Source organism: Coregonus clupeaformis, chromosome 23, assembly GCF_020615455.1.
Source record: "Coregonus clupeaformis isolate EN_2021a chromosome 23, ASM2061545v1, whole genome shotgun sequence".
NCBI lineage: Eukaryota > Metazoa > Chordata > Actinopteri > Salmoniformes > Salmonidae > Coregonus > Coregonus clupeaformis.
The window spans coordinates 6,276,676-6,300,902 of record NC_059214.1 but is presented as its reverse complement, the minus strand read 5'-3'; the positions used below and the strand labels follow the sequence as shown (position 1 = coordinate 6,300,902).

Below are 24,227 nucleotides of genomic sequence, written 5' to 3'. Positions count from 1 at the left end.
AGAATATAAAGAGGAGTGGGAGGCCCCGGTGCACAACTGAGCAAGAGGACAAATACATTAGAGTGTGTAGTTTGAGAAACAGACGCCTCACAGGTCCTCAACTGGCAGCTTCATTAAATAGTACCTGCAAAACACCAGTCTCATCGTCAACAGTGAAGAGGCGACTCCGGGATGCTGACCTTCTAGGCAGAGTTGCAAAGAAAAAGCCATATCTCAGACTGCCAATCTTAATCTTTTAATTTTCTTGGCCAGTCTGAGACATGGCTTTTTCTAGGCTAATACAAAATGATTTTTTTATCTACTGCTCTGCTAACTGGGTAGCTAAAGCGTAGTCAGTGGCTAGCTAAGACAGAGAAAGGAGATGGAAGAAGTTAAATAATTTATTCAATTCATTTCAATACAGCACATGGATTCATCATGGATTGGGCACAGGTCTCTGATCGCGCTGGTGATTGGTAGCTGACTGTGTCGGCTATAGATGACGTGCAGGAGTTTCCTGGAGGAATTTGTAGTCTTGCTGAGTTGTTCTCTGTTGGGTATTATGACGTGTCCACTGTGGCAGACTATTGAGCTAGGGTCTGGCTGCCTGCTACTTCCTTGTTGGCTGGCGCATGGAATCTGTTGGGATGATAATGAAAGAAAGTGGATGTTATGTGACATCAAATGCATTACATTGTAACAACACAGGGGCAACGTGGAAATGTAGCTATTTATACATTTAGATAGAGCTCAGATACATTTATGGATGCTATAGATATTTTACAAATGATGAATTTATTGCAATATCTTTACCTTGGAGTACATGAACAGTTGATATTGCCTTCAATCAATCTACAAAAAAATGCATATGTCTAACAGTGGCATTTAGATGTAGGCCTATGGCATATCAATGTAAATAAGAATCCAGAATATTTTGACATATTAACTTTGCTATGACATAACAGTTACCCTATTGCAGAAAACATTGTCCTACATGTATTGCCTACAATATGGAAGAAAGACAGTTGTCCCCATGCAATGGAAGAATAAGCATACAGCTACCTACTAGCCTTGTCGTGAACCAGGCGGCTTGACAACGACGTGATTTTGGAGGTATGGCAACGTGTGACTACCTACCAACCAACAAGATCAATAGCTGTGTCAGTGTCTGTATTTATTGAATTGCAATGAATAATGCAGTGCAAGGAAACATAAGAGGGTCATTGATAGAAGAATTTGGTAATGACTAATTATTACACCCCGAAACTGTGTGAAATGTGTTAGAATCTTAAGACTATAATCTGAAAATGTGTGTAGCTTAGTTAGTAGTACAATGAGGCGGTTGTCTTATTTTTGTAATTAGGCAAGCAGAAGTGGAAACGCTGAAACCAATAACAGGAGACCGGTTTCAAAAACAGATGTCCCCACACAGGGAAGGGGAGTGAGAGGCTTGCAGAATATTGTGAGAACAGTGATAACTATGCATGGGAATAGAGAAAAAAATGCAGCCTGCCTGAGCAAGGAGTAGGCTATGATAAGAACGTGTGTGTGTGTGTGTGTGTGTGTGTGTGTGTGTGTGACCTGATGGTCAGGAGAGCAGAGGATAACCACATGAGCTAAACCCAGGTGTGAGTTTACAAGATGTGTACAGTGGAAAAATACAGCCCGCCTAAAGCGGGGTGGGATCTTTCTCTGACGTATGTGTATAAAAAGATTGTGCGCCCATTTTGGGACAGAGTGCTCTCATGAATAAAGGCTGACCATTGCAGAAAGGGGTCTTTGTTAATTCATTATTCAACTAGAGATTTACAACCTCTGGGAATTATTCAAAGATTTGAGAAGTAGTTGACTTCAACCATTGAGATAACAAAATTCTTATAGTTTCATATAGTTCATGGATATACACTGAGTGTACACAACATTAGAAATATCTGCTCTTTCCATGACATAGAACAGCCAAACTGGGTCCGGACCTCGGTCCGGGTCCGGACCCAGAGAAGGGCCAATCCGGACCGGACAAAATCGCATTTTGTTATATAAAACTCAATACATTATTTTTAGACAGCTTGAAAAAATCTAACAGGCGCAGCGGCCTCTTTAACTCAGCAACCTCTCTTTCTCGCTGTCTCTCGAAGCAACGCCCGCCTCTACTAGTGCCCCGTCTAATCCAATCGCGTGGTTATATGCAAATACAAGAGGCCGCGTCTTACCCAATCACGTATCCCCTGAACATGGAGGTGAGAACAAAGAAGATTAACCAACTCAAATCCCAATATGAGAGGTCCTTGTCAATTGCCTGACAGCCCAACAACGTGCAATGGAGTGTTCACTGAGGATAGCTTGGGTTTTGGGAAAACACCAAAAACCATTTTCAGACGCTGAGATGGTAAAATAATGCATGTGTGAAGTTGCTGACACCTTGCTTGAAGGTGAACAAAAAGATGAGCTCAGGGAAAAGATCAAACAGATCCCACCATATTAGTTGAAGATTTAACTTCACAACTTGATGAGGCCATTCAGAATGCACCATGCATTTCATTAGCTGTGGATGAATCAACAGATAAAACTGATAATGTCAGATTTTATAAAGAAACAAAGAAGGAATTCTGTGAGGAGATGTTGGGCTTAACAAATCTAGAAGCACACATGCGGGGAGAGGATATCCATGAGGCCATCAAAGGGATGCTGACAAAAAGGGGGATAGATCTGAAGTCAGTGGTCTCCATCACCGCAGATGGAGCTCCAGCCATGATAGGAAGAGGGAGGGACTGGTTGCACGTTTGAAAGAGGATCACCCTGACCTGCCATCATAACACTGCATTATCCATCAATCTGTATTTGGAACGCTTTTGAGCCATTCAGGTGGAAATCAAATCTTTCTTATCAGAGCAAAAGAGTGGCAAGGTAACTCCATTTTTGACAGACATTAAATCCAATTTTAAGTTGCAGGGACGGGACAACACAGTGTGTGATATGAAAACAGCAGTCCGGGCTTTCCAGAAGAAAGTGGAGCTTTTCAAGAATGATCTCCAGGGAGTATTTACACTGCTGCTACTCCCAGTTTATTATCTACAGTATGCATAGTCATTTTACCCCTACCTACATGTACAAATTAACTCGACTAACCCGTACCCCCGCACATTGACTCGGTACCGGTATTTTTGTACTTTAGTTTATTTAGTAAATGTTTTCTTAACTCTATTTCTTGAACTGCATTGTTGGTTAAGGGCTTGTAAGTAAGCATTTCACGGTAAGGTCTACACCTGTTGTATTCGGCACGTGACAAATAAAATTATATTTTGATTTGATTTGATTTGTCCACTTCCCCAGTCTTCTGGGGAGACAATGATGTTCCCAACCATGTTGATAGCATCCAGAAGCTGATGGATAACTCAAAGGCTCGCTTTGATGACTTCACTGTTCGAAGAGAACTGCTGCTGCTCATCCAGAACCCTTTCTTGCTGTCAGAAGAAGCAAAACAGATCTTCAGATGGGTAGATGTTGCATCACAGCAAATGGAGTTGATTGAGCTGCAAGAAAATGTGTCTTTGAAGGAGCAGGCTGGTGATTGTAACGCTGTCACTTTCTGGGGAAAGATGGCGCCTGCAGCTGATGTCCCTGTTCTCAAGAATCTGGCACTAGACATCCTGACCATGTTTGGCTCCACATACAGCTGTGAATCAGCCTTCTCCACAATTAACTTTATTAAAAACAAATAGCGCACCAGGCTCACCAATGAACACCTGCACCAGTGTCTCAAAGTCCAAAGCATTGGCAGGAGACAGAAAGTGTAATTTATCTCATTAATTAAGGGCAAGGCCCAGAGTGACATATACAGTACATGAATATTGTATGGCCCACAGTGACGTTCTGTGCATTCAGATTATTATTTCTGTTCAACTCTCCTTTGTTCTCCAGCAAACATGCACTTTATTTTATTTACAAATATATGATAATAATGAAGGCCCATGTAAAATGGTTCACAGTGCACTTTTTGTAGACAACTATGTTTGTTACTACGCTGTACCACAGCGCCGATAAAGGACGATATCCATCCGGATCTTTGCCACCTAGGAAATGTGTGTCACTGGGCCATCTCAAATAGTAGTTGAGAACCCCTGACATAGAATGACCAGGTGAATCCAGGGGAAAGCTATGATCCCTTATTGATGTCACTTGTTAAATCCACTTCAATCAGCGTAGATGAAGGGGAAGAGACTGGTTAAAGAAGGATTTTTAAGCCTTGAGACAATTGAGACATGGATTGTGTATATGTGCCATTCAGAAGGTGAATGTGCAAGACAAAATATTTAAGTGCCTTTGAACGGGTGCTAGACGTACTGGTTTGAGTGTGTCAAGAACTGCAATGCTGCTGGGTTTTTCACACTCAACAATTTCCTGTGTATATCAAGAATGGTCCACCACCCAAAGGACATCCAGCCAACTTGACACCACTGTGGGAAGCATTGGGCTCAACATGGGCCAGCATCCCTGTAGAATGCTTTTCGACACCTTGTAGAGTCCATGCCCCGACGAATCAAAGCTGTTCTGAGGGCAAAAGTGGGTGCAGCTAACACAAATATATGGAAATGTCTACTCTATCCAAAATTACAACCAACTAATTGCAGCATTACTGCAAAGATGGAAGAGGCAAGTGGAAGAGGGAAAAAGTAAGGAACTTGTCTGTCAGCCCTGCATTAAAGACCAAAATTGATTAAAGAAAATTGTGATAAATAAAAATATATACCAGTTTCATTTCAGGACCAAACAATTGACAGCTGTGCCATATAGATTGCAAAATAGTTGGTGTACCGATTCCATGGCACATGTAATTTGCAAATGAACTGATACGCAAAACGACGGCGGATTCAAAACGTATAATTTTTCTATTTAAATTATTATACAAAATTATTGCAACCAATAGAATGTTATATATGGGGGATACAACCTTCCCAGCTCTGCAGATTTTGCAGCGAAAAGACAGAGTCATTAGATCATTTATTTTGGTACTGGCCATATGTAGCTTGTTATTGGTCACAGGTCCAGGAATGGCTGAAGAATTGCAACATTTACCTGGAGCTAACAATACTGGGTGATTTGAAAAGTCATAGTCAATCGATCAATAATGTAATAATACCTTTAGCAAAAAAATGTATCTTTAATTTACAATCTGTAGAAACTATGAGAATAGGAAGGTTCAGAACTTTTGTAAAGCAACACAGCACAGTTGAAAAATATATGGCCAAATAGAAATCCAATATGGATGGTGTTAAGAGATAGATGGGAGGGGTTGAATGGAGCTGAAGGGTGGGACTAATAACACAAGATAACAAATGTAAAATATACTGTGTCTGTAAAATGTATATAGGTTCAGAACTTTCGTGAAACAGCACAGTAAAAAATACATGGCAAATAGAAATCAAACTGGATGGACATCAGATATAAATGGGAGAGGTTGAGGGTAAAGGAAGGACTGGACTAAAAACAAACAAAATATAACTATTGTAAAATAGATTGTGTCCGTAAAATGCATAGTATATACAGTGAGAGAAAAAAGTATTTGATCCCCTGCTGATTTTGTACGTTTGCCCACTGACAAAGACATGATCAGTCTATAATTTTAATGGTCGGTTTATTTGAACAGTGAGAGACATAATAACAACAAAAAAATCAAGAAAAACGCATGTCAAAAATGTTATAAATTGATTTGCATTGTTTTGAGGGAAATAAGTATTTGACCCCTCTGCAAAACATAATTTAGTACTTGGTGGCAAAACCCTTGTTGGCAATCACAGAGGTCAGATGTTTCTTGTAGTTGGCCACCAGGTTTGCACACATCTCAGGAGGGATTTTGTTCTTCTTTGCAGATCTTCTCCAAGTCATTAAGGTTTCGAGGCTGACATTTGGCAACTCGAACCTTCAGCTCCCTCCACAGATTTTCTATGGGATTAAGGTCTGGAGACTGGCTAGGCCACTCCAGGACCTTAATGTGCTTCTTCTTGAGCCACTCCTTTGTTGCCTTGAACGTGTGTTTTGGGTCATTGTCATGCTGGAATACCCATCCACGACCCATTTTCAATGCCCTGGCTGAGGGAAGGAGGTTCTCACCCAAGATTTGACGGTACATTGCCCCGTCCATTGTCCCTTTAATGCGGTGATGTTGTCCTGTCCCCTTAGCAGAAAAACACCCCCAAAGCATAATGTTTCCACCTCCATGTTTGACGGTGGGGATGGTGTTCTTGGGGTCATAGGCAGCATTCCTCCTCCTCCAAACACGGCGAGTTGAGTTGATGCCAAAGAGCTCGATTTTGGTCTCATCTGACCACAACACTTTCACCCAGTTCTCCTCTGAATCATTCATATGTTCATTGGCAAACTTCAGACGGCCCTGTATTGTCACAAGCCGTGCTAGAACTCCGGTCTCAGATGTGGAGAGCTGGGGGTAATACCCCTTAGCCACAGAGGAGGTGTAGTAGGACCCAAATGAAACACCCAAGGCAATACTCCAGGCCAGTAGATTTAATGTAAAAACAAAGGTTCTTCGCCATTCACAAATAGTCCAACAAAAGTTCTTCTCAGAAAGAGGTATGTTAACAAAACAGGAGGCAAAACAAAATAACTCCACGAGGGGAGAAAAACAAACTAAAGATAACTTAGAAAACCTTACTTGGAAAGACACGGTGGAACAAAGCAGGAGACACATAGCCAGGACTCAATAACCAAGTGAGAAACAAGGGGAAATCACACAGCTAAAATACACAAGGGGAAACAAGGCACAGGTGACCTGGATCAAGCTAATTAGGACACACGAGGAAGAACTAAGGCAGAGGGGGAACACAGATGACCTCTAGAGGCCCGGAGACAAACAGGAGGCAGGAAGCTGACAGGACCCCTCCTCTAGGAACGACTCCTGACGTTCCTTCCAGAACACCCCGGCCCCAGGGTGCGAAAATCTCGGATCAAACCTGGGTCCAGGATGTCCCTGGCTGGAACCCAGGAGCGCTCCTCTGGCCCGTAGCCCTCCCAGTCCACCAGATACTGCAGAGAGTTCTGGACCCTCCGGGAGTCCAGTATCCGGCGGACTGTGTAGGCTGGCTGGCCGTCAATGATCCTGGGAGGTGGCGGGGGTCTGCGTGGGGGGGCAAAAGGAGAAGACAAGACAGGTTTAAGGAGTGAAACATGGAAAGTGGGGTTAACTCTAAGGGAGCGAGGCAGAACCAAACGATACGAAACAGGGTTAACCTTTCTAGCAATGCGGAAAGGGCCGATGTATCTCTGGGAAAGCTTCTTAGATTCGACCCGGAGGGGCAGGTTCTTAGTGGCCAACCAAACTCTCTGACCAGCTCGGAAACTAGGGGCCGTCCGGCGGTGTCGATTAGCCTGACTTTGGTATCTCTGGGAGGTCCGAAGGAGGATACACCTGGCCTTCTTCCAGGTCCGCCTACAGCGTTGGACAAAGCGCTGGGCCGAGGGAACACCAACTTGCGCCTCTTCCTCTGGAAATAATGGAGGGTTGTAACTCGAACTGGCATTCGAAGGGGGACAATCCGGTGGCTGAAGACTGGAGGGTGTTGTGGGCATATTCAGCCCAAATGATATAGGTGGCCCAAGACGTGGGATTACTGGCCGCCATACACCACAGGGTGGTCTCCAGATCCTGATTAATCCGTTCCGTTTGGCCATTAGACTCTGGATGGAACCCTGACGATAGGCTGGCTGTGGCCCCAATAAGCCTGCAGAAGGCCCCCCAAAACCGGGACGAGAATTGGGGACCTCGGTCAGAGACCACGTCCAGGGGAATGCCAAATATCCGGAAGACATGGTTCATGAGGAGCTCAGCAGTCTCCTTAGCCGAGGGCAGCTTGGGCAGGGGAATAAACCGGGCAGCCTTAGAGAACCGGTCAACGATCACTAGGATGACGGTGTTGCCCTGGGATGGAGGAAGTCCCGTAACAAAGTCCAGAGAAAGGTGTGACCATGGCCTTCGAGGAATAGGTAAGGGATGGAGCAGTCCCTGGGGTCGCTGGTGCGTCGACTTTCCCTGGTTGCACACCGGGCAGGCCTCAACATAGACCTGCACGTCCTTCTTGATGGACGGCCACCAAAACCGCCGTCGGAGGAATTCCAGTGTGCGAGCACTGCCTGGATGGCATGTCAAGGGCGACTCATGACCCCACTGCAAGACGCGGGCCCGAACAGAGAGAGGAACGTACAGGCGACCGGCAGGACCACCGCCTGGATCGGGCTCATGGACAAGGGCTTCTCGTACCCCTCTTTCTAGTTCCCACTGAAGAGGTGCGACGATCCTAGACCTCGGAATAATCGATGCCAAGGGCTTCTCTTGTACCTCGGGAGAATAGGCTCGAGACAGGGCATCCGGCTTGACGTTCTTGGTGCCAGGTCGGTAAGACAGGAGGAACTGGAATCGATTAAAGAAAAGGGACCATCGTGCTTGCCGAGGGTTCATCCGCTTAGCCTCTTGGAGATATTCCAGGTTCTTGTGGTCTGTGAGAACCTGGAACGGGTGCTGAGCCCCCTCAAGCCAATGGCGCCACTCTTCCAAGGCCAGTTTTACTGCAAGCAACTCTAGATCCCCCACGTGGTAGTTGCGCTCGGCCTCAGACAGGCGGCGAGACATGAAGGCACAAGGGTGTAATCTCCCATCCTCACCCCTCTGTGACAGGACGGCTCCCACCCCCACCTCGAAAGGTCTTTCTGGGTCAGGAGTCACCAGAATCGGAGCAGACGTGAAGCGGCGCTTGAGATCCTCGAAGGCCCCTGCTGCTTCCGGACCCCAGTGAACCTTGGTCCCTCCTCCCTTGTAAGCGTCGTCAAGGGGGCTACCACTGAGCTGAAATTCTTGATGAACTTCCGATAGAAGTTAGAAAAGCCAATGAACCGTTGAACCTCCTTGACCGTGGCAGGTGTGGGCCAGCTGCGGACCGCTTCGACCTTCTTGGGATCCATCTCTAGGTGCCCGGGAGTGACAATAAACCCGAGAAACTGAGTCTGAGAAACATGAAATTCACACTTCTCAGGTTTAACATAGAGGTGATTGTCAAGGAGCCTCTGGAGAACCCGGCTAACATGCCCCTCATGCTCCTTCAGTGACCTCGAGAAGATGAGGATATCGTCCAGGTACACGAAGACGAACAGATTAAGCATATCCCGGAGAACATCATTAATCAGGGCTTGGAATACTGCGGGGGCATTGGTGAGCCCGAACGGCGTCACCCGATATTCATAGTGCCCCGTGGGCGTGTTGAACGCCGTCTTCCATTCGTCACCTTGCCGGATCCGCGCGAGATGGTAAGCATTGCGGAGATCCAGTTTAGAAAAAATGGAAGCCCCTTGAAGCAGCTCAAAAGCAGTGGCCATGAGAGGAAGAGGATATCGATTCCGAACCGTGATCTTGTTGAGTCCCCGGTAATCAATACAAGGCCTAAGACCCCCGTCCTTCTTTTCAACAAAAGAAGCCCGCCCCAGCCGGGGAAGTAGAGGCATGGATGAGGCCGGCTGCCAAGGACTCCTTAATGTAGGTGTCCATAGCTGCGTGCTCGGGGAGGACAAGGAAAAGATCCGACCTCTAGGAGGGCAGCACCCAGGGAGTAGATCAATGGCACAGTCATACGTGCGATGAGGCGGTAAGGAAGTAGCCCGGGCCTTGCTGAACACAGCCTTGAACCGATGGTAAACACTGGGGACTAGGGAGACGTCAACAGACTCTTGAAACTGGGTACTAGGGGCTGAGGGACTCTGAAGCATGCAGGTGAGTTGGCAAGTGGGACCCCAGCTTAGAATGGTGCCAGTAGGCCAGTCGATCTGGGGATTATGTCTGCATAGCCAAGGGTGACCCAGGATAATAGGATACTCGGGAGAGTCAATGAGATAGAAGGTTTCCTCCTGCTGGTGTTGAGAGATGGTAAGTCGCAGGGACTGAGTCGCCTCTGTAACCTTTCCTGGTTCCAGAGGTCTGCCATCTAAGGCTGTAACTGCCTGGGGATGAGGAAGTAGTTGGGTAGGGATCTTAAGTTCCTTAGCCAAGGTTACATCCAGGAAATCACCTGCGGCACCGGAATCGATCATAGCCTGGACCCGATGCTGGTGGCCCTCCCAGGACAGAGTGGCTGGAATAGCCAGGACAGCGTTAGTAGGAGGAGCTCTAATTCTCCCCATCACAGCCCTCCTGTAGCTGGGCGGGGACTGGCGTTTCCCGAAAGCTCGGGGCAAGTAGATCGGAAGTGGCCGGCAACCCCCGCAGTAGAGGCACCGACGCTCCCTCATGCGACGTTCCCTTTCATTGGGAGAAAGCCTGGAACGGCCTAACTGCATGCTCTCCGGGGAATCCTGGAGCAGTTCAGGAGCCGGGGAAGCTCTGAATGACGGAGTCCAAACAGGAGAAACAGAGCTGCTCCGAGGAACTTGGGACTGAGACACCTGGCGGCGAGCCGTTCTCCGCTCTCTTAGACGATTGTCCAGGCGGATGGCCAAGGCTATGAGGGACTCGAGATCTCCAGCTGGTTCTCGGGTGGCTAACTCATCTTGAAGGGGCTCAGATAACCCTCCCTGAAAGCAGACCCTCAGCGCTTCATCATTCCATCCGCTCCTTGCTGCTATGGTCCGAAAATCAATGGCGAAATCTGCCGTGCTTCGGGAGCCCTGACGGAGAGACAGTAGGCGCTTGGAAGCCTCCCGCCCACTGACAGGATGATCGAACACCCGCTTGAACTCTTCTACAAATGCAGCGTGGGAATCACAACAGGCCTCCTGGGACTGCCACACCGCAGAGGCCCAGGCGAGCGCCTTGTCTGAAAGAAGGGTAATGATGTAGGCAATCTTGGAACGGTCTGTGGGAAAACTTGAGGATTGGAGCTCGAAGGTGAGGGAGCATTGGGTGAGGAAACCCTGGCAAGAGCTTGGATCCCCAGAAAAGGGCTTGGGAGGTGGTAGTCGGGGCTCCGCCAACCGAGAAGGCCTGTCGTCACTGGGAGGTGACCTGGGGGAAGGGAGAGGACCAAGGAGGCGTTCAAAGAGCTGGTGAAGGGAACTCATCATTTCGGCCAGGAGTTGAGAATGTCTAGCCATCAGCTCCTCTTGTCGGCTGAGAACGGCTTCATGGCGCTGGAAAGAAGCCTCATGTCGAGTGATCACCGCCAACAGGTCCTGGGAACTGAGTGTTTCTGGGTCCATGATTGACTTGGTTATTCTGTCACAAGCCGTGCTAGAACTCCGGTCTCAGATGTGGAGAGCTGGGGGTAATACCCCTTAGCCACAGAGGAGGTGTAGTAGGACCCAAATGAAACACCCAAGGCAATACTCCAGGCCAGTAGATTTAATGTAAAAACAAAGGTTCTTCGCCATTCACAAATAGTCCAACAAAAGTTCTTCTCAGAAAGAGGTATGTTAACAAAACAGGAGGCAAAACAAAATAACTCCACGAGGGGAGAAAAACAAACTAAAGATAACTTAGAAAACCTTACTTGGAAAGACACGGTGGAACAAAGCAGGAGACACATAGCCAGGACTCAATAACCAAGTGAGAAACAAGGGGAAAACACACAGCTAAAATACACAAGGGGAAACAAGGCACAGGTGACCTGGATCAAGCTAATTAGGACACACGAGGAAGAACTAAGGCAGAGGGGAACACAGATGACCTCTAGAGGCCCGGAGACAAACAGGAGGCAGGAAGCTGACATGTATATGTGCTTTCTTGAGCAGGGGTACCTTGCATGCGCTGCAGGATTACAGTCCTTCACGGCTTAGTGTGTAACCAATTGTTTTCTTGGTGACTATGGTCCCAGCAGCCTTGAGATCATTGACAAGATCCTCCCGTGTAGTTCTGGGCTGATTCCTCACCGTTCTCATGATCATTGCAACTCCACGAGGTGAGATCTTGCATGGAGCCCCAGGCCGAGGGAGATTGACAGTTATTTTGTGTTTCTTCTCACCAAGCTGCTTGGCGATGGTCTTGTAGCCCATTCCAGCCTTGTGTAGGTCTACAATCTTGTCCCTGACATCTTTGGAGAGCTCTTTGCTCATGGACATGGTGGAGAGCTTGGAATCTGATTGATTGATTGCTTCTGTGGACAGGTGTCTTTTATACAGGTAACAAACTGAGATTAGGAGCACTCCCTTTAAGAGTGTGCTCCTAATATCAGCTCGTTACCTGTATAAAAGACAACAGGGAGCCAGAAATCTTTCTGATTGAGAGGTGGTCAAATACTTATTTCCCTCATTAAAATGCAAATCAATTTATAACATTTTTGACATGTGTTTTTCTGGATTTTGTTGTTGTTATTCTGTCTCTCACTGTTCAAATAAACCTACAATTAAAATTATAGACTAATTTCTTTGTCAGTGGGCAAACGTACAAAATCAGCAGGGGATCAAATACTTTTTTCCCTCACGGTATATATATATATATATATATATATATAACCTGGAAACAGAAGCCTAAGTGTTGTTGTTCATTAGTTTACTCCAATTAGGGGAGGGGTGGTAGGGTTAGTGAAAAATAATAAAGGAAAATATATTTTTAAAAGACGTGTGATTGTGTGTATATATATATATATATATATATATATATGTATGTATGTATGTTTGTACAGTACCAGTCAAAAGTTTGGACACGTACTCATTCCAGGTTTTTCTTTATTTTTTAAAATGTTCTACATTGTAGAATAATAGTGAAGACATCAACACTATGAAATAACACATATCAAATCAAATCAAATTTTATTGGCCACATGCGCCGAATACAACAGGTGCAGACATTACAGTGAAATGCTTACTTACAGCCCTTAACCCTCGTGGTTCCATTATTTATCTTTCTTTTTTCTTTGGACCTTTTTGAACAATTTTATTGTTTTGGAATTTAGAGCCAATAGACCTTGTTTACATAAAAGTATACCCTGTTTTTAAGTAAAAATACAATGAAACTATGAATTATTTTGACCTATTATTATTTTGACTATTTGACTTATCACTGAGTGGTATTTGTAAAAGTTTAGTGAGGATGCTGTTTTTGAATCATTTTATTTTTATTAATGACAGCCCATAATCACACCTTTTGTCCTCTGGCGTCAAAAATGACCCCGCCTGGTTTGACTGTTTATAAAGCATACAGTATACATTTTCAATCAATTCTGTGTTACATCTTTAGTCTGAAAATAACGGTAGTTGTTTAATACTATGCTCTTTATGATTCAAACAAATTTGAAGTAATTTGATTGAATTATGGGTGTTTTACTAAATGTAATAACTTCTGTTGTCCTCTGGGATCAAAAAGACCCCGAAGCACAAAGTTTACATACTGCTGGGCAAAACATCTTTGATCATGTTTCTTTGATGTGTGGGGTCAAAACATCTTTGATCATGTTTCTTTGATGTGTGGGGTCAAGCAATGGTTATGACAACAACAACAACAACAAAAAAGTATTTTCTCACAGGTGTTTGGGCATTTCACATTTTAGTCTGAGAGAGACAGGCAGCACAATGAGGGAGGCAGAAGTTTTATAATGCACAGGAGGCTTGCAAGATAATTTTTAAATAAAAAGAAAATAATGACCAGGAGGACAATGCTGCACATAATGAGGATGAATCAACTGATGAAGAGGTTCAGGGGTCAGAAGAGGAGGAACATAATGATGAGGTGATAGATCCAACATACAGACAGCATGCTACTTCTTCCTCCGAAGATTCCCCCACATCTCCTGCTGCAGAAATGGAAGATGATTATGAATATAAGGAAATGGATGAACGTGATGATGACGTAGAATCTGAAGCTGGTATGGAAGAAGTGTCAGAAGTGGAGCACTGCACCTATTATGATGAAGAATCAACAGATGAGGTAGAATCTGAAGTTGAAATGGAAGAAGTGTCAGAAGTGGAGGACATCATCTATTATGATGAAGACGAAGAATCAACAGATGAGGTAGAATCTGAGGAAGAGGACCCATCTCAGCTCGGTCCTCTTCCTCAGATTCTACCTCATCTGTTGATTCTTCGTCTTCATCATAATAGATGATGTCCTCCACTTCTGACACTTCTTCCATTTCAACTTCAGATTCTACCTCATCTGTTGATTCTTCATCATAATAGGTGCAGTGCTCCACTTCTGACACTTCTTCCATACCAGCTTCAGATTCTACGTCATCATCACGTTCATCCATTTCCTTATATTCATAATCATCTTCCATTTCTGCAGCAGGAGATGGGGAACTCTTCGGAGGAAGAAGTAGCATGCTGTCTGTATGTTGGATCTATCACCTCATCATTATGTTCCTCCTCTTCTGACCCTGAACCCTCTTCATCAGTTGATTCATCCTCATATGTGCAGCATTGTCCTCTGGTCATTATTTTCTTTTGTTTCAAAAATTATCTTGCAAGCCTGCTGTGCATTATAAAACTTCTGCTCCTCATGTGCTGCCTGTCTCTCAGACTAAAATGTGAAATGCCCAAACACCTGTGAGAAAATACTTTTTTGTTGTTGTTTGGTTTTAACCAACAGTGCATTTATTTTTAACAAAAAGTAAAAATAAAACAACAACAAAAAAAGTGTTGAGAAAAAAAGAGCAGAAGTAAAATATAATAACAGTAGGGAGGCTATATATACAGGGGGTACGGTGCAGAGTCAATGTGCGGGGGCACCGGCTAGTTGAGGTAGTTGAAGTAATATGTACATGTGGGCAGAGTTAAAGTGACTATGCATAAATAATTAACAGAGTAGCAGCAGTGTAAAAGGATGGGGTGGGGGGGCAGTGCAAATAGTCCGGGTAGCCATGATTAGCTGTTCAGGAGTCTTATGGCTTGGGGGTAGAAGCTGTTGAGAAGTCTTTTGGACCTAGACTTGGCACTCCGGTACCGCTTACAGTGCGGTAGCAGAGAGAACAGTCTATGACTAGGGTGGCTGGAGTCTTTGACAATTTTGAGGGCTTTCCTCTGACACCGCCTGGTATAGAGGTCCTGGATGGCAGGAAGCTTGGCCCCAGTGATGTACTGGGCCCTACGCACTACCCTCTGTAGTGCCTTGCAGTCGGAGGCCAAGCAGTTGCCATACCAGGCGGTGATGCAACCAGTCAGGATGCTCTCGATGGTGCAGCTGTAGAATTTTTTGAGGATCTGAGGACCCATGCCAACTCTTTTCAGTCTCCTGAGGGGGAATAGGCTTTGTCGTGCCCTCTTCACGACTGTCTTGGTGTGTTTGGACCATGATAGTTTGTTGGTGATGTGGACACCAAGGAACTTGAAGCTCTCAACCTGTTCCACTACAGCCCCGTCGATGAGAATGGGGGGCGTGCTCAGTCCTCTTTTTTTTCCTGTAGTCCACAATCATCTCCTTTGTCTTGGTCACGTTGAGGGAGAGGTTGTTGTCCTGGCACCACACGGCCAGGTCTCTGACCTCCTCCCTATAGGCTGTCTCATTGTTGTCGGTGATCAGGCCTACCACTGTTGTGTCGTCGGCAAACGTAATGATGGTGTTGGAGTCGTGCCTGGCCATGCAGTCATGGGTGAACAGGGAGTACAGGAGGGGACTGAGCACGCACCCCTGAGGGGCCCCCGTGTTGAGGATCAGTGTGGCAGATGTGTTGTTACCTACCCTTACCACTTGGGGGCGGCCTGTCAGGAAGTCCAGGATCCAGTTGCAGAGGGAGGTGTTTAGTCCCAGGATCCTTAGCTTAGATGTCGAGATGTGTAGCTGCTGCTACTCTCTGTTTATTATCTATTATCACTTTAATTACTCTACCTACATGTACATATTACCCCAATTACCTCGACTAACCGGTGCCCCCGCCCATTGACTCGGTACCCTGTATATAGCCTCGCTATTGTTATTTTACTGCTGCTCTTTAATTATTGTGTTTTATTTTTTAATTTTTTTTAGGTATTCTTTCTTAAAACTGCATTATTGGTTAAGGTCTTTTCACTGTAAAGTCTACACCTGTTGTATTCGGTGCATGTGGCAAATACAATTTTATTTTATTTTATTTGATCGACTGTTCAGACGAGACTGCGTGAATCAGGCCTTCGTGGTCGAATTGCTGCAAAGAAACCACTACTAAAGGACACCAATAAGAAGAAGAGACTTGCTTTGGCCAAGAAACACAAGCAATGGACATTAGACCGTTGGACATCTGTCCTTTGGTCTGATGAGTCAAAATTTGATTTTTTTGTCCGAACGCCGTGTCATTGTGATACGCAGAGTAGGTGAAAGGATTATTTCTGCATATGAGGTTCCGAACGTGAAGCATGGAGGAGGAGGTGTGATGGTGTGGGGGTGCTTTGCTGTCTGTGATTTATTTAGATTTCAAGGCACACTTAACCAGCATGGCTACCACAGCATTCTGCAGCGATACGCCGTCCCATCTGGTTTTTGCTTAGTGGGACTATCATTTGATTTTCAACAGGACAATGACCCAAAACACACCTCCAGGCTGTGTAAGGGCTATTTGACCAAGAAGAAGAGTGATGGAGTGCTGCATCAGATGACCTGGCCTCCACAATCACCCGACCTCAACTCAATTGAGATGGTTTGGGATGAGTTGGACCGCAGAGTGAAGGAAAAGCAGCCAACAAGCGCTCAGCATATTTGGGAACTCCTTCAAGACTGTCGGAAAAGCATTCGTCATTAAGCTGATTTGATTTGTTTAACACTTTTTTGATTAATACATGATTCCATATGTGTTATTTCATAGTTTTGATGTCTTCACTATTATTCTACAATGTAGAAAATAGTAAAAATAAAGAAAAACCCTTGAATGAGTAGGTGTGTACAAACTTTTGACTGGTACTGTACATGTATGTGTATATTTATGTATATGTGGGTATGTATGTATATACTGTATGTACACTACCATTCAAAGGTTTGGGGTCACCTCGAAATGTCCTTGTTTTCGAAAGGAAAGCAATTTTTTGTGCATTAAAATATCATCAAATTGATCAGAAATACAGTGTAGACATTTTTTATGTTGTAAATGGCTATTGTAGCTGGAAATGGCTGATTTTTTGTGGAATATCTACATAGGCGTACAGAGGCCCATTATCAGTAACCATCAGTCCTGTGTTCCAATGGCACATTGTGTTTGCTAATACAAGTTTATCATTTTAAAATTGATCATTAGAAAACCCTTTTGCAATTATGTTAGCACAGCTGAAAACTGTTGTGTTGATTAAATAAGCAATAAAACTGGCCTTCTTGAGACTAGTTGAGTATCTGGAGCATCAGCAATTATAGGTTTGATTACAGGCTCAAAATGACCAGAAACAAATAACTTTCTTCTGAAACTCATCAGTCAGGAAGCATGGGGTGAAATCTCTTCAGATTACCTCAACAAATGGACAGCTAGAATGCCAAAGGTCTGCAAGGCTGTAATTGCTGCAAATTGAGGATTCTTTGACGAAAGCAAAGTTTGAAGGACACAATTATTATGATTAAAAATCATTATTTCTAACCTTGTCAATGACTACATTTCCAACTCATTTTGCTATATTTCCTATTCGAACTCATTTCATGTATGTTTTCTTGGAAAACAAGGACATTTCTAAGTGACCCCAAACTTTTGAACGGTAGTATATATATATTTTTTAAAATATATACAGTGAGGGAAAAAAGTATTTCATCCCCTGCTGATTTTGTACGTTTGCCCACTGACAAAGAAATGATCAGTCTATAATTTTAATGGTAGGTTTATTTGAACAGTGAGAGACAGAATAACAACAAAAAGATCCATAATAACGCATGTCAAAAATGTTATAAATTGATTTGCATTTTAATGAGGGAAATACGTTTTTGACCCCCTCTCAATCAGAAAGATTTCTGGCTCCCAGGTGTTTTTTATACAGGTAACGAGCTGAGATTAGGAGCACACTCTTAAAGGGAGTGCTCCTAATCTCAGCTTGTTACCTGTATAAAAGACACCTGTCCACAGAAGCAATCAATCAATCAGATTCCAAACTCTCCACCATGGCCAAGACCAAAGAGCTCTCCAAGGATGTCAGGGACAAGATTGTAGACCTACACAAGGCTGGAATGGGCTACAAGACCATCGCCAAGCAGCTTGGTGAGAAGGTGACGACAGTTGGTGCGATTATTCGCAAATGGAAGAAACACAAAATAACTGTCAATCTCCCTCGGCCTGGGGCTCCATGCAAGATCTCACCTCGTGGAGTTGCAATGATCATGAGAACGGTGAGGAATCAGCCCAGAAATACACGGGAGGATCTTGTCAATGATCTCAAGGCAGCTGGGACCATAGTCACCAAGAAAACAATTGGTAACATACTACGACGTGAAAGACTGAAATCCTGCAGCGCCCGCAAGGTCCCCCTGCTCAAGAAAGCACATATAAAGGCCCGTCTGAAGTTTGCCAATGAACATCTGAATGATTCAGAGGAGAACTGGGAGAAAGTGTTGTGGTCAGATGAGACCAAAATCGAGCTCTTTGGCATCAACTTAACTCGCCGCGTTTGGAGGAGGAGGAATGATGCCTATGACCCCAAGAACACCATCCCCACCGTCAAACATGGAGGTAGAAACATTATGCTTTGGGGTGTTTTTCTGCTAAGGGGACAGGACAACTTCACTGCATCAAAGGGACGATGGGGATGCCATGTACCATCAAATCTTGGGTGAGAACCTCCTTCCCTCAGTCAGGCCATTGAAAATGGGTCATGGATGGGTATTCCAGCATGACAATGACACAAAACACACGGCCAAGGCAACAAAGGAGTGTCTCAAGAAGAAGCACATTAAGGTCCTGGAGTGGCCTAGCCAGTCTCCAGACCTTAATCCCATAGAAAATCTGTGGAGGGAGGTGAAGGTTCGAGTTACCAAACGTCAGCCTCGAAACCTTAATGACTTGTGGAAGATCTGCAAAGAGGAGTGGGACAAAATCCCTCCTGAGATGTGTGCAAACCTGGTAGCCAACTACAAGAAACGTCTGACCTCTGTGATTGCCAACAAGGGTTTTGCCACCAAGTACTAAGTCATGTTTTGCAGAGAAATACTTATTTCCCTCATTAAAATGCAAATCAATTCACAACATTTTTGACATGCGTTTTTCTGGATTTTTTTGTTGTTATTCTGTCTCTCACTGTTCAAATAAACCTACCATTAAAATTATAGACTGATCATGTCTTTGTCAGTGGGCAAACGTACAAAATCAGCAGGGGATCAAATACTTTTTTCCCTCACTGTACATTATGTTACACGTTTCTTCAACAACATCTCAGTTGGCACTCCCTTCTTTTATGGTATTATCTTGTACCCCAAGTCAGTATATTACATCTATCAATCATTCTAAGATAAACCCCAGTAATCTCCCTTGACATACTGGAATCCTTGTTATTCAGACTCTGCGACACCAAGAGTCACCTATCTACTAGATTTAACCTTGTTCCCACAACACTGTGAAAATACATGACTGTGACTGTGATTGAATCACAAAATAATCCACTTTAACTACAAGTCATATTGGAAAAAATGTCTGAACAGTTCTAATAAATGAGCCAACTAGACAAAATGATCATGAGCAGCACTCACCTTAACTTAATAATAATAATAATCTATTAAATGTCTATAGCACTTTTCATAAGAATTTCTAAGCGCTTTAAAGCAAAAGACAAGCAAGCAATACATCATCATGAATAGCCTGGCTATAGCTACAGTGGGGAAACAAAGTATTTAGTCAGCCACCAATTGTGCAAGTTCTCCCACTTAAAAAGATGAGAGAGGCCTGTAATTTTCATCATAGGTACACGTCAACTATGACAGACAAAAATATAATTTTTTCTCTCCAGAAAATCACATTGTAGGATTTTTTATGGATTTATTTGCAAATTATGGTGGATAATAACTATTTGGTCAATAAAAAAAGTTTCTCAATACTTTGTTATATACCCTTTGTTGGCAATGACACAGGTCAAACGTTTTCTGTAAGTCTTCACAAGGTTTTCACACACTGTTGCTGGTATTTTGGCCCATTCCTCCATGCAGATCTCCTCTAGAGCAGTGATGTTTTGGGGCTGTCGCTGGGTAACACGGACTTTCAACTCCCTCCAAAGATTTTCTATGGGGTTGAGATCTGGAGACTGGCTAGGCCACTCCAGGACCTTGAAATGCTTCTTACGAAGCCACTCCTTCGTTGCCCGGGCGGTGTGTTTGGGATCATTGTCATGCTGAAAGACCCAGCCACGTTTCATCTTCAATGCCCTTGCTGATGGAAGGAGGTTTTCACTCAAAATCTCCCGATACATGGCCCCATTCATTCTTTCCTTTACACGGATCAGTCGTCCTGGTCCCTTTGCAGAAAAACAGCCCCAAAGCATGATGTTTCCACCCCCATGCTTCACAGTAGGTATGGTGTTCTTTGGATGCAACTCAGCATTCTTTGTCCTCCAAACACAACGAGTTGAGATTTTACCAAAAAGTTATATTTTGGTTTCATCTGACCATATGACATTCTCCCAATCCTCTTCTGGATCATCCACATGCACTCTAGCAAACTTCAGATGGGCCTGGACATGTACAGGCTTAAGCAGGGGGACACGTCTGGCACTGCAGGATTTGAGTCCCTGGCGGCATAGTGTGTTACTGATGGTAGACTTTGTTACTTTGGTCCCAGCTCTCTGCAAGTCATTCACTAGGTTCCCCCGTGTGGTTCTGTGATCATTTTGACCCCACGTGGTGAGATCTTGCGTGGAGCCCCAGATCGAGGGAGATTATCAGTGGTCTTGTATGTCTTCCATTTCCTAATAATTGCTCCCACAGTTGATTTATTCAAACCAAGCTGCTTACCTATTGCAGATTCAGTCTTTCCAATCTGGTGCAGGTCTACAATTTTGTTTCTGGTGTCCTTTGACAGCTCTTTGGTCTTGGCCATAGTGGAGTTTGGAGTGTGACTGTTTGAGGTTGTGGACAGGTGTCTTTTATACTGATAACAAGTTCAAACAGGTGCCATTAATACAGGTAACGAGTGGAGGACAGAGGAGCCTCTTAAAGAAGAAGTTAAAGGCCTCTCTCATCTTTTTAAGTGGGAGAACTTGCACAATTGGTGGCTGACTAAATACTTTTTCCCCCCACTGTAGGTCAACCAATAGAGGCCAAGTTATTCTTTGAGTGCATGCATCCTCCAAAGATGGAGAGGGACAGTTCATGGCTTGATCAGAGGAAGGTGGTCAGGAAGATGGTTGATGAAGGGTCTGGTGACAATCATGTAGGGGGCTACTCTGGGAACCAGCCTGAGTCGTGTAGCTACTGGACTTCTCCTCCTTCACAATGTATGGCACCCACTTGGGTGATGCCTCAGCAGCTCTGGGCGCCAGAAAGAGCACCTCACAAAGTTCAGAATAGTAGTCAGTCATCCTCACTACGAGCCATCTGCCTCAGCACTGCATCTCCCATTCCTCTCATGCTTGATGTGACATCTCAATTTATGTTTCCAAAAGATCATAAACTAGCTGCCAGGTGAAACAAAAAAGCTGGCACAGTGTCCAGATGCATCATTCAAACAAAAACAATTAGCCAGCTAGCTAGCTAGCTAGTCAAGCCAAACGTTGATCTGCCAGTCCATCTGCAAATCTGTGGGTCAAAACATATTTACAGGAGCTCTCTGCTTAGGCTGCTACTAGGGCGCCATGGCAACTATATCATACTATATATAGCTATACTTAGCTAACATTTCCACAGCCTAATTGTAGCCAAACCAATATCCAAATGGAGATTCAGTGAAAAACAAAATCTGACATTGATTGATTTATCAAGACCCCACGCTTGTCTCAAAGCAGTGCAAATGGTGCTGAAATAATGTATTATGACAATTGGATGACTTTGGTCATTTCCGTAAGTGTCACGCCCTGGCTCTGGGGACTCTTATATGTTGAGCCAGGGTGTGGATTTTCTATGTTTTGTTTTCTATGTTTTTTGGTTCTAGATCGTGTTGATCTATGTTGGCCAGGGTGGTTCCCAATCAGAGACAGCTGTAGCTCGTTGTCTCTGATTGGGGACCATACTTAGGCAGCCTGTTTTGCACTAGTGGGTGTGGGATCTTGTTCCGTAAGGTTTTGTGTATAACCTAGGACTTCACGTGTCGTTTCGTTTGTTGTTTTTGTTCATGTGTGTACTTAATAAAGAATGTATGCTTATCACGCTGCGCCTTGGTCCACATCTGTCGACGATCGTGACAGAAGATCCCACCACCAGAGGACCAAGCAGCGTGCCCAGGAGGAGAAGTTGGCGATGTCCCAGGTGGGCGAATGGTGGTCATGGGAGGACATATTCGTGGGCAGAGGGCCATGGGCAAAAGTAAATGCCCAGGCAGGAGAGGAGAAACGGCGCCAATCGTGCCGACGTCGGACACGCGAGAGGCAACCCCAAGTAATTTTTTTGGGGGGGCACACGGCGTGGACGACGGGGCTGCTGGAGGCAGCTACAGGGCGAATCGGCGGACTAGGAGAGGAGGCCACCAGGTTTGGGGGGCTGGAGGGGTGGTTGGCGGAGCCTAGAGGTAGAGCAGAGCCAACTCCCCGTACTCAGGCTAGGCAGCGTGAGACTGGGCAGGTTCCGTGTTATGCGGAGCCACGTACTGTGCCGCGAGTGTTCCGGCACAGTCCTGTACGTCCTGTGCTAGCACCACGCACGTGTCGTGCTAAGGTGGGCATGCAGCCAGGATGGAGTGTGCCGGCTCAATGCTCGTGGCCTCCAGTACCCCTCCTCGGTCCCGGATATCCTGCGCCAGTGCCACGTGCTGTAGCGCCAGTACGAGTGCACAGCCCTGTACGTCCTGTGCTGATGCCTCACGCATATCGTGTGGAGATAGGCATTCAGCCAGGACGGGTTGTGTCAGCTCTCCGCTCCAGACATCCAGTCCGCCTCCACAGTCCAGCCCGGCCTGTTCCTGTCCCTCGCACCAAGCCAGTGGTGCGCGTCTTCAGCCCGGTCCGGCCCGTTCCTGCTCCCCGCACCAAGCCTGTGGTGCGCGTCGCCAGCCCGGTCCGGCCTGTTCCTGTCCCTCGCACCAAGCCTGTGGTGGGCGTCGCCAGCCCGGTCCGGCCTGTTCCTGTCCCTCGCACCAAGCCTGTGGTGCGCGTCGCCAGCCCGGTCCGGCCCGTTCCTGCTCCCCGCACCAAGCCAGTGGTGCGGCGTCGTCAGCCCGGTCCGGCCCGTTCCTGCTCCCCGCACCAAGCCAGTGGTGCGCGTCGTCAGCCCGGTCCGGCCCGTTCCTGCTCCCCGCACCAAGCCAGTGGTGCGCGTCGTCAGCCCGGTCCGGCCCGTTCCTGCTCCCCGCACCAAGCCAGTGGTGCGCGACGTCAGCCCAGTCCGGCCCTTTCCTGCTCCCCGCACCAAGCCAGTGGTGCGCGTCGTCAGTCCGGCACGTTCCGTGCCTGTTCCACCGGTGCCTGGTCCGGCACAGGTCAGCTGCTCCACACCGGAGCCTGAGCAATCCGCTCCACCGGTGTCCAGTCCAGCTCCGGCCAGCGGGGCCAGACCAGATCAGGGGCGCTACGGGGGGGTAGAGAGAGAGTAGTGGTCACGCCCGGAGCCGGATCCGCCTCCGAGGCGGAATGCCCACCCGGCCCCTACCCTCTTGTTTTTGTGTGGCGTGGTCGCAGTCCGCGCCTTTTGGGGGGGGGGGGGTACTGTCACGCCCTGGCTCTGGGGACTCTTATATGTTGAGCCAGCCATTCAGTGACATTTATTCTAGTTGTGGTTAAAAAAAATTGTGTTTGTGGTGGGTTCTGCGAAGAGATGGGTGAAGTGACATGCCTTGCAAAGTTTAGAACTGCCAGGATGATAGTCGTAATGGGCACTGCCTAGCAACTCTCAAGCGCTTAAGAGTGTAGTGCGTGCCAATGCGGCCTCAGCATTACGGCTACATTTCAGAACTTTACCGCAATCATGAGTAGGTCGGTTGGCGGAAATAAAAGTATAGGCTTTGTCGCCGGCTATAATAAAACATAAAAAAACGTTGCCGGGATGCTAAAGTTGGCGGCAAAACGTCTTAGTTTGAAAGGTGTATTGTGATTGTAGACAATGTAGCAATGGTTTAACACACTACTGAAGGGATGAGGTTCATTTTGACCAAAATCTATCTTTTATAAGCTGCAAACGTAAAAGTTCAAAGGCTAGTATATTTGAAATAAACATATCAGAGATTGTGTGTGTGTGTGCACATAAATACATGTGAATGATATCCCTTCATCTTCACCCCCAGCCTCTGCAGATAGGCCTGTCTGCATATATAATATAG

The 24,227-nt window shown here is 45.7% G+C and overlaps 1 protein-coding gene across 1 annotated transcript in view; it reads left to right on the top strand.

The window, feature by feature from the left end:
• The first annotated feature begins 2,210 nt into the window (after positions 1 to 2,210).
• si:ch211-168k14.2 (phospholipase D1) overlaps positions 2,211 to 24,227 on the top strand; it is a 93,508-nt gene continuing 71,491 nt past the window's right edge. The window contains 1 exon segment of the mRNA XM_045206402.1: positions 2,211 to 2,216. Within this exon segment, the coding sequence (XP_045062337.1) occupies positions 2,211 to 2,216 (6 nt within the window).